The 13976-nt window shown below is 42.2% G+C and overlaps 1 protein-coding gene across 1 annotated transcript in view; it reads left to right on the forward strand.

The window, feature by feature from the left end:
• Positions 1–338: 338 nt before the first annotated feature.
• Positions 339–13976, forward strand: part of C9 (complement C9) — a 66042-nt gene continuing 52404 nt past the window's right edge. The window contains exon 1 of the mRNA XM_019983011.2: positions 339–499. Coding sequence (XP_019838570.2) covers positions 423–499 — 77 coding nt within the window. The 5' untranslated portion in view covers positions 339–422. The remainder of the gene's footprint in view (positions 500–13976) is intronic.

Below are 13976 nucleotides of genomic sequence, written 5' to 3' on the forward strand. Positions count from 1 at the left end.
TATGTCTGTAACTGTTTCTAGTCAGTGCAATTCTTTTACTAATTTTGAGTTTCTGCCTCTATAAGAATTATCCACAGACCTTTTTCCTCCAAATTACAGTCCCCCATGATCCGTCCCAGAGTCTCTGAAAATGCGAACCACTGGAGTTGTCTGTTGGGTTTTTGTTTTCAACACATCTCAGCCATTTAGCAGTCATGGGCTTCTCGCTTGAATATACAATTGATAAATATACTCTTGGCCAAAACGGTAGGCCCCAAGTTACGAAATGACTCTCCTTTGATTGGACTTTGACACCCAGGAAGCCCAATTCTAAAGAAATCCTGAGCAAAAGCAAACAATAATTGTTCCCCAGTCCTTTGCAAATTAGTGTCTTCCAGGAACTGTCTGGGCATTCCACTCCGGGAGCTATCTCGCTAGTGCAAATGTCTGCCGGCCAGAGGTTCGCCTTTGCAATATGCATTCTAGAAATAAGTCTCCTGAGAGCGGGGCCCACTCCCAGGTGAGTCACTTTTCTCTCTGTCTCTGGAATTTCCCTGCGGGCTTTGCCATTTCAGAGTCTGCTTCTATAGCAGCGAAGTAGGTAAAATTTTTCACTCACATTAAGGTATGGAACCAGAGGATCTAAACTTTGAAAAAGAAAGAGAAAAAGCTCAGGTATGTCTTTCAGAGTTTTTCCAGGAAACCTGCTGCCATTTCCAGGGATTTCTTTTAAACAAGGTATTTAAATGTTAAGGCTGAGATATTCTTCAAATACTGGACTTAAGAAACAAAGCTGGTTTTTACTAGGATATAATAAACCTGGGTTTATCAGTTTCTAGGGGGCTTCCCTGGTGGCTCAGCGGTAAAGAATCCGCCTGCAAAGCAGGAAATGCAGGTTTGATCCCTTGGTTGGGAAAATCCCCTGGAGGAGGGCATAGCAACCCACTCCAGTATCCTTGCCTGGAGAATTCCATGGACAGGGGAGCCTGGTGGTCTAGTCCACTGGGTCGCAAATGACTACCACATATGCACACATCAGTATCTAGGGTCTGAGAAGTTTAAGCAAATAAATCTCTCCCTCACTCTGCCTCCATGTCTGCTGCTGCTGCTGCTGCTAAGTCGCTTCAGTTGTGTCCGACTCTGTGCGGCCCCATAGACGGCAGCCCACCAGGCTCCCCCATCCCTGGGATTCTCGAGGCAAGAATACTGGAGTGGGTTGCTGTTTCCTTCTCCAATGCATGAAAGTGAAAAGTGAAAGGGAAGTCGCTCAGTCGTGTCCGACTCTTAGCCACCCCATGGACTGCAGCCCACCAGGCTCCTCCATCCATGGGATTTTCCAGGCAAGAGTACTGGAGTAGGGTGCCATTGCCTTCTCTGGCCTCCATGTCTAACACTCTCAATAATTGGCTACATCCTGCCTTTGCCTCCACACCAGGCAGAGGTTGGCCAATTTCCTTCTCTTCCTTGACATCCCAAGAGGTATCCAGAGGCATACATTTTGTCCTTAGGTTTAGGGGAGTGTTTTCTTCCATTCAGGAAGAATCACCATGGTGCAGACCTGTAAGCCAGGCTTCCAGCAAAGACACTTCTCTTCTTTTGCTCTGATCCTAATTGGGAACAGGAAGCCCGTTCCAAGCCAATCCAGAAAATAAACCAACCGAACAAGATGTGCTTATTGACCATCTATGTTGTAATTCAGAATGGTTAGAGAACACACAGTCCTGTGTCATCTGATACAGCATGATCCCACCTGGTGACAGTATTAAAATATCCCACCCTTTGACAATACAGCCTGGGGAAATCAACTACACTGTCCCTCTGCCCGATGTGACTGTGACCTGTATTCAATTTTCCTTCAGTCATATGGCTCAGTGATGGTGTTCAGTCGCTCAGTCATGTCCAACTTTTTGCCACCCCATGAACTATATAGCTCACCAGACTCCTCTATCCATAGGATTCTCCAGGCAAGGATACTGGAGTGGGTTGCCAGTTCCTTCTCCAGGGGATCTTCCTGACCCTGGAGGGAATGAACTCAGGTCCCCTGCATTGGCAAGTGGATTCTTTACCACTGAGCCATCTGGGAAGCCCATTTGACTCTCAGGTTCACCAATCTGGGTGCTGGTGCCCATCTCAAGCACATCACTGCCTGTCTCCCAGCTGCCGTGGAGACTACAATTCTGTTTGGGCCCCATCAGACATGTGGAGCCTGCTCACACGGATGCATCTTCCAGGAGGGGACACACAGACATGCTACACAGACCAGCCCGTGCTTGGGGGGAATGCTTCACCAGGCTTTCCTTTATCCCATCACTACCTCTTCTCATATTATCTAAGAAGCATTATTTGCATTTACTAGACATCAGGTACAAAGGGGTTTGAGGAAGCCAGTTACTGAAAGTTGTTTTAGCCCTCTTGTACTTACCCTGACCCTTTCTTAAGTTAAAAAATAATTTAAACAACCCACATTCTTAGATCATGACTCCTGCTGATCAAGAATGAGAGGCCTTTGGGAAGGCTTCCATGGCTTTGAAGTTTGGATCCCGTAGGTTCTGGTCATGCCCTGCAGTTTCAGAGAGGACCAGAGAGGACCAGAAAAGTCCCTTGGCTGCCCCCCAGCTCTAAGCAGCTGCACTGGCTGGGGTTGGGCTGCAGTGACTCTCATTGCCATGCCCTCAGGAGGCTGGTAAGGCTGCCCCGTTCCGAACACTGTGCTCAGCCCTTTGATACAGGGTTGAAGTCAAACAGAGTGTTCAGACGAGTCATGGAGTGAGACACATAGTTCAGCCAAATAAATGTGTTTGCAAACAATTTTAAAATACAAATTTGATCAGAACAGAGCAGTCCTCTGGAGCCAGACTTTTCAAGCTCAAATTGAGGTGCCATTATTTACTTACTAACAATATAACTCTGGGCAACCTTTCTGAACTGTTACTCAACCTCTCCGTACCTTGGTTCCTTCATCTGTAAGATGGGGTGTGTGTGTGTGTGTGTGTACGTGTGCGTGTGCACACACGTGTGTGTGTGTGCTTAGTTGTTCAGTCATGTCTGACTCTGCAACCACATGGATTTTAGCCCACCAGGATCCTCTGTCCATGGGGATTTCCCAGGCAAGAATATTGGAGTAGGTTGCCATGCTCTCCTCCAGAGGATCTTCCTGACCCAGGGACCGAACTCACATCTCTTATGTCTTTTGCATTGGCAGGCAGGTTCTTTACCACTAGCACCACCTGGGAAGCCCCAGTGAAAATAGTGGTTCTTATCTAAGAAGGTTCGATGTAGACATTAAATCTCTATTCCTGTAATTGACTTACAGTATCTGTGCCCAGCATGCTATAAGAACTCAATAATTGTGAAGTGTTCCTTCAAGTAATAACCTTGGTATTCCTTTCACTTTGATATGCTTTCTGGTTTAGGAGAGGAAGGGAGGGACTTACCGCCAGTCTTCAGGGGAGAGACACTGCAGACACTTTATCTGAAGCGATTGCTATTGCAACTGGTGAACCATTGGGGATTTTCAGTGATCATTTGTTTGCAAACACAATCGTGCCTATGAGACCAGCTCATGGCACATCATCTCTTGTGAATCCCAAGGTAGACTAGAAATATTAAAAAAAGCAAAACAACAAAAAACATCATACAAGTAGAATAACAGCTCATACTGTAGGTTCCAGAGCCAGGCAGCTTGAGTTTGGGGTTTACAGTTTACTAGCTATGTGACCCTCGGCAAATTCCTTAACTTCTCTAAACCTGTTCCTAGCACCTGCATAAGGGAAACGCCAACGTGACCTGCTGGGAGAAAGCCAAGATAACAAATGCAACGTGCCCAGCAAAGTGACCAGCGGGCAGAGTACAATTCTGTTTGGGCCCCATCAGACATGTGGAGCTTGCTCACACGGCTGCATCTTCCAGGAGGGGACACACAGACATGCTACACAGACCAGCCTGTGCTTGGGGGGAATGCTTCACCAGGCTTTCCTTTATCCCATCACTACCTCTTCTCATATTATCTAAGAAGCATTATTTGCATTTACTAGACATCAGGTACAAAGGGGTTTGAGGAAGCCAGAGTATGGCTATTGTTAGTTTCTTCCTTTTCGTTTGTAAATACCAAAACGTGTACATGGTTCAAAGATCAAAAAAATAGCAAATAAACACTGAGAAGTGTTGACTTGTCATGAGGTTTGTGTTACATATAAAGTACTTAGAACACACCCTGCCTCACCTCACACCTTCCCAACAGGGACCCACCTTTTCAGCTTCCCGTGTGTCCTGCCAGTATGTCTTTATGTGGATTAAAGCATAGAGCCGACTATAATCCTACTCTCTCCCTTTCTTTCATAAAAGGTATCATATCATATACACTATCTTGTACTTTGCTTTTCTTCTCTTACATTTTGCAATATATCCTGGAGACTTTTCTACATCAGTCGAAAGGAACTTCCTCCTCTCACAAATGATTGATTTTCCATTGTAGGTATATACAGTTCAGAGAACTTGTCTTTTATTGACCAACACTTGGGTTGTTTCCAACATTGTATTATTAATATAAGCCATGTTGCAATGAATATCCTCATTCACAGAGCATTTTGAAAATGGATAATTGTACCTGAGGATTAATTCCCAGAAGTGACATTAATATATCACTGGGTCAAAAGGTTTTGCTTCGAGATTTTGCTGAAATTGCCGCACAGTCCCACGGGTGGGTATTATTTCGCACTTCTGTCAGCCGAGTATAAAAGTGCTTGTTTCTCTGAAGCTTTGCTGTAGGCCAAGTTTTGTATTTGCAGAACTCATAGGTAAAAAATAGTATCTTGAATAGAATTAATTTGCCTTTCTCTTCATCAGGCTATACATCTTTTCATATGTTTAAAGGCTATATGTATGGATTGTTTTGTTTTTCATTAACTGTATTCTTTGCCCATTTTTCAGTTGAGTCCCTTAGAGATTTCTATGATGACTTTATATATTAGTCGTCCTTTATTTCTGGTATGAATAATAAACATCTTTCCCAGTTTTGTCATTCACCTTTTGGCTGTATATGTGGCATGTTTCTAGTTGGCATATTTACTTTATTCTTCATTTTTCTAACAGTTAAGAAATTCTAGACTGGGAGTTAGGAATCCAGAGAGTAGCTGGGTATGGCAGTTCTGGAGATGAATTGCCTGGGATTGAATCCCAGCTCTGCCACCAAGAAGCTTCTATGTAACCTGAGAATAATTACTCATTGTTACTGTGGCTTAGTTTATTATCTTTCAAGTATGATGATACTAGCAGAAGATACCTCATAAGGCTGATGTAAAAATTAAATGAGATAATAAATATAAAACTTAGAAGAGATTTTGACATAAACTAAGCACTCACAAAAGTTAGCAATTATCATTCAATTCATTTTAATTAAACCTAGCAATCTGGAAAAATACCCAAACACTCATTAATAGAAAATTTAGGCCTGACTATTAAACTGAAAATATCTGGGGAATTCCCCTGTAGTCCAGGGGGTAGGTCTCTGTGCTTTCACTGCAGGGGATGTGGGGTTAATCACTGGTTAGGAAACTAAGATCCCATAGACCATGCAGCACAGCCAAAAAAAAAAAAAAAAAAAAAAAAATATATATATATATATATATATATATATAAAATATCCAAAATCTCCTTGTTTGGCTGTATCCATCTGTGTTTTTAATATCCACATTTAATACAAGTTAATAGATATTTATTTATGAACTATTCTTGGCCAAGTATGGTCTTTTATTTATTCACTCATTTAATACAGGAGTTATTTTTTGACTTTGCAACATGGGCCGGGTGTTGCTTCAGGAGATATAGTGTAATACAGAGCCTGTTACTGAGGTCTCTGCCCTCAGTGGGCTTACAGTCTAGTGAGGAATATCAACAAGTAAATGGCTAGAGCAATTCAGCCAAATTCTCTGAGGCCCACAATGCTAAAGGCGACACGTTCCCTGAGCCTAACCAGTCACTTGTGCACTGGCTTCATCTGCTTCAGCCTCACTAAAAACTGCTCCTTTTTTTTTTTTTTTTTTTAACTGCTCCTTTAATTCTACCCCCTCTTGGACATCAACAGTATCTCTCTTTGTACCAAATCGTTCCCATCAGCTTTCAGACATGTTGTAACATTTCCTTTAAATGTTGTCTCAGTCCTCAGCCTTACTCCAGACGCACCACCCACTTCTAGTCTCATGGTGAGAAATGTCACCTAACGTATATTCTCACAATTCTCAGGTTTATATCTAGGATACAGATCTATTTCCTGAGCCCAATCTCCAATTACTTAGTCAACATCTTTTCTTGAAAATATCACAAGCATCCCAAACCTAACATGTCCAGAACAGACTTACTGATTTCTCCACCCATCCCCACCCAGCCTGCACCACTGGTCACGGAGTCATGTTGTCTGTGTTGTGTGAGCTCAGTCACTCAATCATGCCCTACGCTTTGCAACCTCATGGACTAGATAGCCCACCAGGCTCCTCTGTCCATGGAATTTTCCAGGCAAGAATATTGAAGTGGGCTGCCATTTCCTACTCTAAGGGACCTTCCCAACCCAGGGATCGAACTTTCATCTCTTGTGTCTCCTGCATTGTCAAGTAGAGTCTTTACCTCTCTGCCACCAGGGAAGCCCTACTACCGAGTTACTAAGTCAAAACCTGGGAACCATATTTGATTCCTCTATTAGTGTCATTGCTACATGCAATGTAACTGCATGTCTGGTTGGTATTACCTTTAAAATATGCCTCAAATCTGCCCAATTCTCACTGTCTCTACTGTGACTACATTAGCCCAAATCACTATCCTTTCTGCCCTGCATCCACTCTCGTCCACTCTGCAATAGTCAATTACCCATCCAACAATCAGGGAAATCTTTTGAAAACGCAAATCTGAGTGTTGCTACTGTTCTCATATTCCTCTAAGGATTCCCATCAAGCTTAGGATCAAATGCAACCTCCTTGTCATAGGCAACAAACCATGAGCTGCTCCTGCCTGTTTCTCCAGATGCATCTCACTCTCCTTTGTGGCCACTCTGCTCCATTTGCCGTACCTCCAACATGCCATCTCAGGCCCTTTGCACTTACTCCTTTAGCATAGAACACTCTTCTTCCAGACCCTCACATACCTTCTCTCTGAATTCATTCAGGTATCGAAACAAATAGCAGACCCTGTTCTCATCATTTTTTTCCTTTACTGTGTAACAAATCATTACAAAACAGGAGCTTAAAACAATACCAATTACTTCTTTGACTCGAATTCGGCATTGACGTGGCTCAGTTGAGTGGTTGTCGTGGATCTCTCATATGGATGCAGGCAAATGTGGTTGGGGCTGGGGTCATCATGACAATTTCACTCATGTTTGTCACTTGAGCTGGGAAGACCCAAGCAGCTGGGGGACTGGAGCAATTGATTCTCCTTAGGAATCTCTTGTGTATGGGTGTGTGTGTGTACTTTCCACATGGTGGGCTTAGGATAGCTGGCTTCATACATATTGGTAAAAGGTTTCCAGGGCCAGTGTCTTTAGATAAACCAGCAGACCTTGCATGGGCTTCTCTAACCTAGCCTTAAAAGTCATACAGGCTCACTTCCCCTGTGTTCTACTCATCAAAGGCATTGACAAAGACACCACCAGCTTCAAAAGGGGTCACATAGATCCCATCTTGATAGTCTTAACATGAAAAAATTTGTGAACACATTTGTAAAGCATGACCATGGACAGAGGAGCCTGGTGGGCTATAGTCCATGGGGTCACAAAGAGTCAGACATGACTGAGTGACTGAGCACACACACACCCCTTCTCTGAGAGGGTTCAGTCACCACCCTCTGCAAAAAACCCCACCTCCACCCCAGCCTATGGCACTTTTTGTCCTCTTACCCTGGTTTATTTTCCTTCACAGCTCGCATCTCAACTGATACTGCATATTGCATTTTTAGGATACTCTTTTATTGTATCTCACCCACTGGAACATAGGCTCCATGATGGTCAAGATGTTATCTTGTGGCCCCAGTCACCAGGACAATTCCTGACCCAGAGCAGATCCTCCATAAATATTACTGAATGTTGGCTCATTGGGAGTACATGAGAGAAGCTCTTAACTAAGACTTAGGGAACCAGGAGATGATCTGAAATTTTCGAGTAGTGACCACAGCCGTTATATTTTTTCTTCGTCCTGATGAACCACAGGAACTAAACAAGCTGGAGGATCCATGGGTTAAGAATGCAATCCTGTGTTAGTTTATATTTCTTCACTCAAAGGAGCCACACTGTCTTATTTATTGACAAAAGGATTCCTTGCTACAGCAGGCGTTTTCTTGCCTGGGCCCACCACAAAGTGTCCTGGGTGTGAACTACTCTCCTGAGGTTTTCATTTTCTGAAGCTGGAAACCTCTCTTCATGGCAGGGAGATGCGACCAGGTGTACCTCAGTGGCTCTTCATTTACTGCATTTCTGGTCCAGATTTAGACCCCCTGCCAAGTTGATGTACATCTCTTTGATCTAGGAAATGACTTTCAAGCTGAGATTGAAACACTTGGAAGTAGGCTTTACTTGATAAACACATTTCATCTAAGAATCCAGAAAGTGCATTATAAATACTTCTCCACTCAGCCTAATAGCTCAGCAGGGTGAAAGGCAGGTGGTAGACTTTGTACAGACACAGTCTTTGTGCTACAAAAGACTGTCTGTCTAGTGAGTTAAAGGGTCTGGGGAGGGGGTACTGGGCACAAAAGGAGCTATCCAAGATTACTCACCTTCTTTCTTAATATTTATGGAGTGCTTTCATTTCAATAACACATTCCTCTTGCATAATCTGTTATTTCCTCCTAATAATTCCCTCAAGCCCTACCTTTATTTTGCCTCTAAATATCCAGGTATCTGGTGCAATGAAGGCAAAACATTCAGGTGTTCACACACTTTTCAGTAATTTTCAGTTTTGTTTAATTTGACAACATTTATATATTGGGTTGGCCAAAAAGTTCATTTGGGTGTGAACTTCATGGCTAACCTGAATATAAGCTTTAAAAATACATTCAGGCAAGAACTAGATTGCCTAATTGCTGACCTTCACATAGAGCTGCTATATTTAAAAAATAAATATATCCTTATTAACTTAATGTGTCTCTAAATGTCTAACAATCATCAGACTATTACATCCATAAACTGTGGACTAAGCTATGATTCTTTAGATTATTTCAAAGAGGATTTGAGATGGGGAGAAAAGATAGCATAAGAGAGGAAGCGAAAGTGTAGCTTTGGCTCAGTGGCAAAGAATACACTTGCCAATGCAGGAGACCAGGGTTCGATCCCTGGGTGGGAAAAATCCTCTGGAGAAGGAAATGGCAACCCACTCCAGTATTCTTGCCTGGAGAATTTCACAGACAGAGGAGCCTGGGGAGCTATAGTTCATGGGGTCACAAAAGAGCTGGACATGACTTAGCAATTAAATAGCAGCAAGAAAGAGTGGCGAGACAGAAATTCTTAACCCAGTTTTGCTACTAACTGTCAAACTTTGAATAAGCAGAATAATTTTCTGTTTTTAGGTTCCTGTCTGTAAAATATAACTGATAACACCTGTAGAATTTACCCTCAGTGGTAAAATAAAGGTTTTTTGAGAAAATAAGCTTTGGAAATGGTCTAGAAAAAGTAGTGGAAAACATAAGACACTGCTTAATCAAAAAACTTTTATTGAGTGTTTTGGACTGAATTGTGTCCCTCTAAAATTTATATGTTGACATTCTAACTCCCAGTGCCTCAGAATGTGACGGTATTGGGGGGTCGTTAGGGCAGGCCCTAATCCATTATAATTGGTGTCCTTATCAGAAGAGTGACTGTGATCACACAAAGGTGCCAAGGAAAGATCCAACGAAGACACAGGAAGAAGACCTTCACCTACAAAGCAAGGAGAGAGGCCTCAGAAGAACTCAACACTGCAGACACCTATACATTTCTGAGGTTTAAGCCTGTGTACTTTGTTATGGCAGTCCTAGCAAATGAAAAAATACGCTGAGCCTGACATTTAGAGGGGTGTAAGTCCTTCTGAGGCAAGAGTGGGATCTGTGAAGAACTACCCATGGGACCAGGTTGGATCATTCAGAGGATGAATTGAAATCATGGTCTAGGAGGGCAATAAAAGATCAAAGGCAAAGATCTGGTGCTCTGTTCTAAGTCCAAAGTGTGAGTCAATTAGTGTGCACATTGTTAATGCGGGGCTACTATTAATGTGAAGGGTTTTAGAGAAACTTCTATAATCAATGCCAGTATCACGGGAGCAGGGTCCTAGTCACTGATGTGTGACATCATTAACAGTCTTTCTGCTTGGTCCCCAGTACTGACTGCACTCTAGGCTTGCCAAACAAACGACTGTAGGTCACTCTACAGTATTTGCAGTGAGTTTTACCTTCCATTCATAATCCCCAAGTCTGTACCACACTCTCTGAACTAGTTATTCACTGAAGCTGGTCTCAATGGCAGGTGAGAAAGATTAAGGTGTCATGTTGTTCAGTCTCCCAGTTGTGTCCAACTCTTTGTGCCCCGTGGATTGCAGCACACCAGGCCTCCCTGTCCCTCACCATCCCCTGAAGTTTGCCCAAGTTTGTGTCCATTTTATCTGTGATGCCGTCCAGCCATCTCATCCTCTGATGACCTCTTTTCCTTCTGCCCTCAATCTTTCCCAGCATCAGGGACTTTTCCAATGAGTCAGCTGTTCACATCAGATGACCAAAATACTGGAGCTGCAGCTTCAGCATCAGCCCTTCCAACAAGTATTCAGGGTTGATTTCCCTTAAGATTGACTTTTTGTTCAAGGGACTTTCAGGAGTCTTCTCCAGCACCGAAGTTTGAAGGCATCAATTCTTTGGCACTCTGTCTTCTTTACAGTACAGCTCTCACACTGTACATGACCACTGGGAAGACTATAGCCTTGACTATATGGACCTTTGTCAGCAGAATAATGTCTCTGCTTTTCAACACACTATCTAGGTTTGTCGTAGCTTTCCTGTCAAGAAGCAATAGCCTTTGATTTCATGGCTCCAGTCACCATCTGCAGTGATTTTAGAGCCCAAGAGGAGGAAATTTGTCACAACTTCCCCCTTCTCCCCTTCTGTTTGCCATGAAGTAATAGGGATGGATGCCATGATCTTAGTTTTTTCGATATTTAGTTTTAAGCTGACTCTTTCACTCTCTTCCTTCACCCTCATCAAGAGGCTCTTTAGTTCCTCTTCGCTTTCTGCCATTAGAGTGGTACCATCCAGGTATCTGAGATTGTTGATGTTTCTCCCGCCTATCTTGTTTCCAGCTTGTAACTCATCCAGCCTGGCATTTCTCATGATGTGCTCAACATATAGGTTAAATAAACAGGGTGACAGCAGACAGCCCTGTTGTACTCCTTTCACAATCTTGAACCAATCAGTCGTTCCACACAGGGTTCTAACTGTTGCTTCTTGACCCACACACAGGTTTCTCAGGAGACAGGTGAGATAGTCTGGTATTCCCATCTCTTTAAGAGCTTTCCACCATTTGTTATGATCCACACAGTCAAAAACTTTAGCATAGTGGATGAAAAAGAGGTGGATGTTTTTCTGGAATTCCCTTGCTTTCTCTATGATCCAGCAAATGTTGGCAACTTGATCTCTGGTTCCTCTGCCTTTTCTAAACCCAGTTTGGACATCTGGAAGTTCTTGATTCACATAATGCTGAAGCCTAGCATGCCAGATTTTAAGCAAGACCTTACTAGCATGGAAGATGAGTGCAATTGTCTAATTGCAGTTAGAACTTTCTTTAGTAATACCCTTCTTGGGAATTGGGATGAGGATTGACCTTTTCCAGTACTGTGGCCATTGCTGGGTCTTCCAGATTTGCTGACATATTGGGTGCATAATGTGTCATACCACTGGTATATTTAGGGTGTTATTTCTAAAACCAAGGAATTAATCTCTTTGGGGAAGACACTGAAACAAAATGCTAACATGATATTATAAGTGATAAATACAAAAAAGACAGGAACAAATAATCCAGTTGAATGCAGCAGGCCTAACTAATACTAGAAAAGCTAGATTTGTAGATTACAAAGATCCGTAAGTACATTAGTAGGTAAAGCCTAGAGTGATTCCTAAAACCAGTGATAAACCAATGCAGTGACTCAGGTCAGTGGTGATCTCAAGCTTGGGTTATGCAATGTAATGGACACCCCCTTACACCCCAGATTTTATAGATATCCTCCAGATAGTGCCAAGCTGTTTTTCTCAACTTCATGTGAATGTGAGAATAATCTGGGATACTTTTAAAAAACATTGGTGCCTGAAGCCCATCCTTAGAAAGCTTGATTTAATTAGTGTGGAATGGGGGATTATAACTTTACAATTCCTATTTTCACTATTGGAGGATTATGATATGTAATCAGTAGTGAGACCTTCCTGTTTCTCTAGGTCATAAAGGTGCATCCACCATTGCCTCTTGGTTAGGGCTGGTCAGTTCCAGACGAGGATTTAGTTTAATGGAAAAGTTCTCGAAGAGAATTTTTCAGCCACGTGATCTTAAATAGATGTAAATATTCAAACTTCCATGAAATCAGGTTCTTTAAGGAGTTTTGGCAGCTTGTCTTAAATGTTTTTAACCTGTACTTTTAGAAGACTGAAGTTTATCAAGTGTCCTGATTTTCTGAATGATATAGGCAAAGGTCAGACTTACAAAAATGGTATCTTCAGTCATGAAGGTTGCTGAATGACAAGCAAGTCTTGTAAGAATATAATATAAGTGGTTCACCAGATCAGAGCCTAGAGAAACACAGACCTGAGTCTGTCCTAGACCAAAGATCAAGAACTTTCTTCTTCTTCATGTACTTATTCATTTATTCATTCATAAAACATTTGCTGAGTACCTATTATGTTCCAGACACTTGATATGCAAGCTGAGCAAGATTGAGAATTTCCTTAGCTCACTGATGTTTTTATCTAGGACATAAGTTCTGTTAGTTGGAAGATCATGGTTTCTATTTTTGGTTGTTTTGCATACCATTGTATCCTTAAAGCCTAGAAAACAGTTGACAATAAATATTTGATGAATGAATAAAAAAGTGAATATATAAATTGATTAAATGAAATATGTCATTGCAGAGGCACTTATGATATAGGGAAGAATAAGATGCTATAAGAATATGTACATGGAAAAGTAAATTACATGAAGGGTTAGGGGAAGTTCTCTGAGGAAAAAATCTATGTTGAAAATAAGATCAGTGTGGTGAATAGGAAACAGTAGATTTAAAAGCCTAAGATGGGAGAAAATGTGCTTATCTTGGGCCTTTCAAGCTCAGTGTAGCTAGAGGGAAAAGCGGAGTTGAAGAATTAGAAAGAAGATGGGCCATGTAGAGTGCTCTAAACCACATGTCTTAGTTTCCTATTACAGTTATAGCAAGTGAACACATATTAGTGGCCTAAAACAACACAGATTTATTATCTTACAGTTGTATAGGTCAGACGTCTGAATCGGGTCTCACTGGGCTAAAATCAAGGCTCTGGTGGGGCTAGAATCCTCTCTAGAGGCTCTAGGGGAGAATCTATTTCCCTGCGTCTTCCAGCTTCCAGGGGCTGTCTGCATTCCTTGGTGAAACTCCTATCTTCAGACCCAGCAACAGTGGGTGGAGTCCTTCTTCATGCTTTGAATTTTTCCTGCCACTCAGACTGCTTATCCCTCTGAACCACTCTTCTGCTTTTAAGACTCACATGATTGGAATGGGCTCATCCAGATTAAATACAGAATAATCTCCTCTTAATCACATGCTCAGAGTATCTTTGTGAAGTAACATAGTCACTGATTCTGGGGATTAAGACACAGATGTCTTTGGGGGTTGTTACTCTGCCTACTGTATCATGTCAAGAAATTCAGACTTTATTTTCAAAACAGAGAGAAACTACTAAAGAATTTCAGTAAGGGAATGAATGATCAGCTTTGCATTTTAAACATTTCTCTCCGGATGATTTCTGGAAACCAGATTAGA

This window comes from Bos indicus, chromosome 20 (genome assembly GCF_029378745.1).
Source record: "Bos indicus isolate NIAB-ARS_2022 breed Sahiwal x Tharparkar chromosome 20, NIAB-ARS_B.indTharparkar_mat_pri_1.0, whole genome shotgun sequence".
In the NCBI taxonomy this organism is placed as follows: Eukaryota; Metazoa; Chordata; class Mammalia; order Artiodactyla; family Bovidae; genus Bos; species Bos indicus.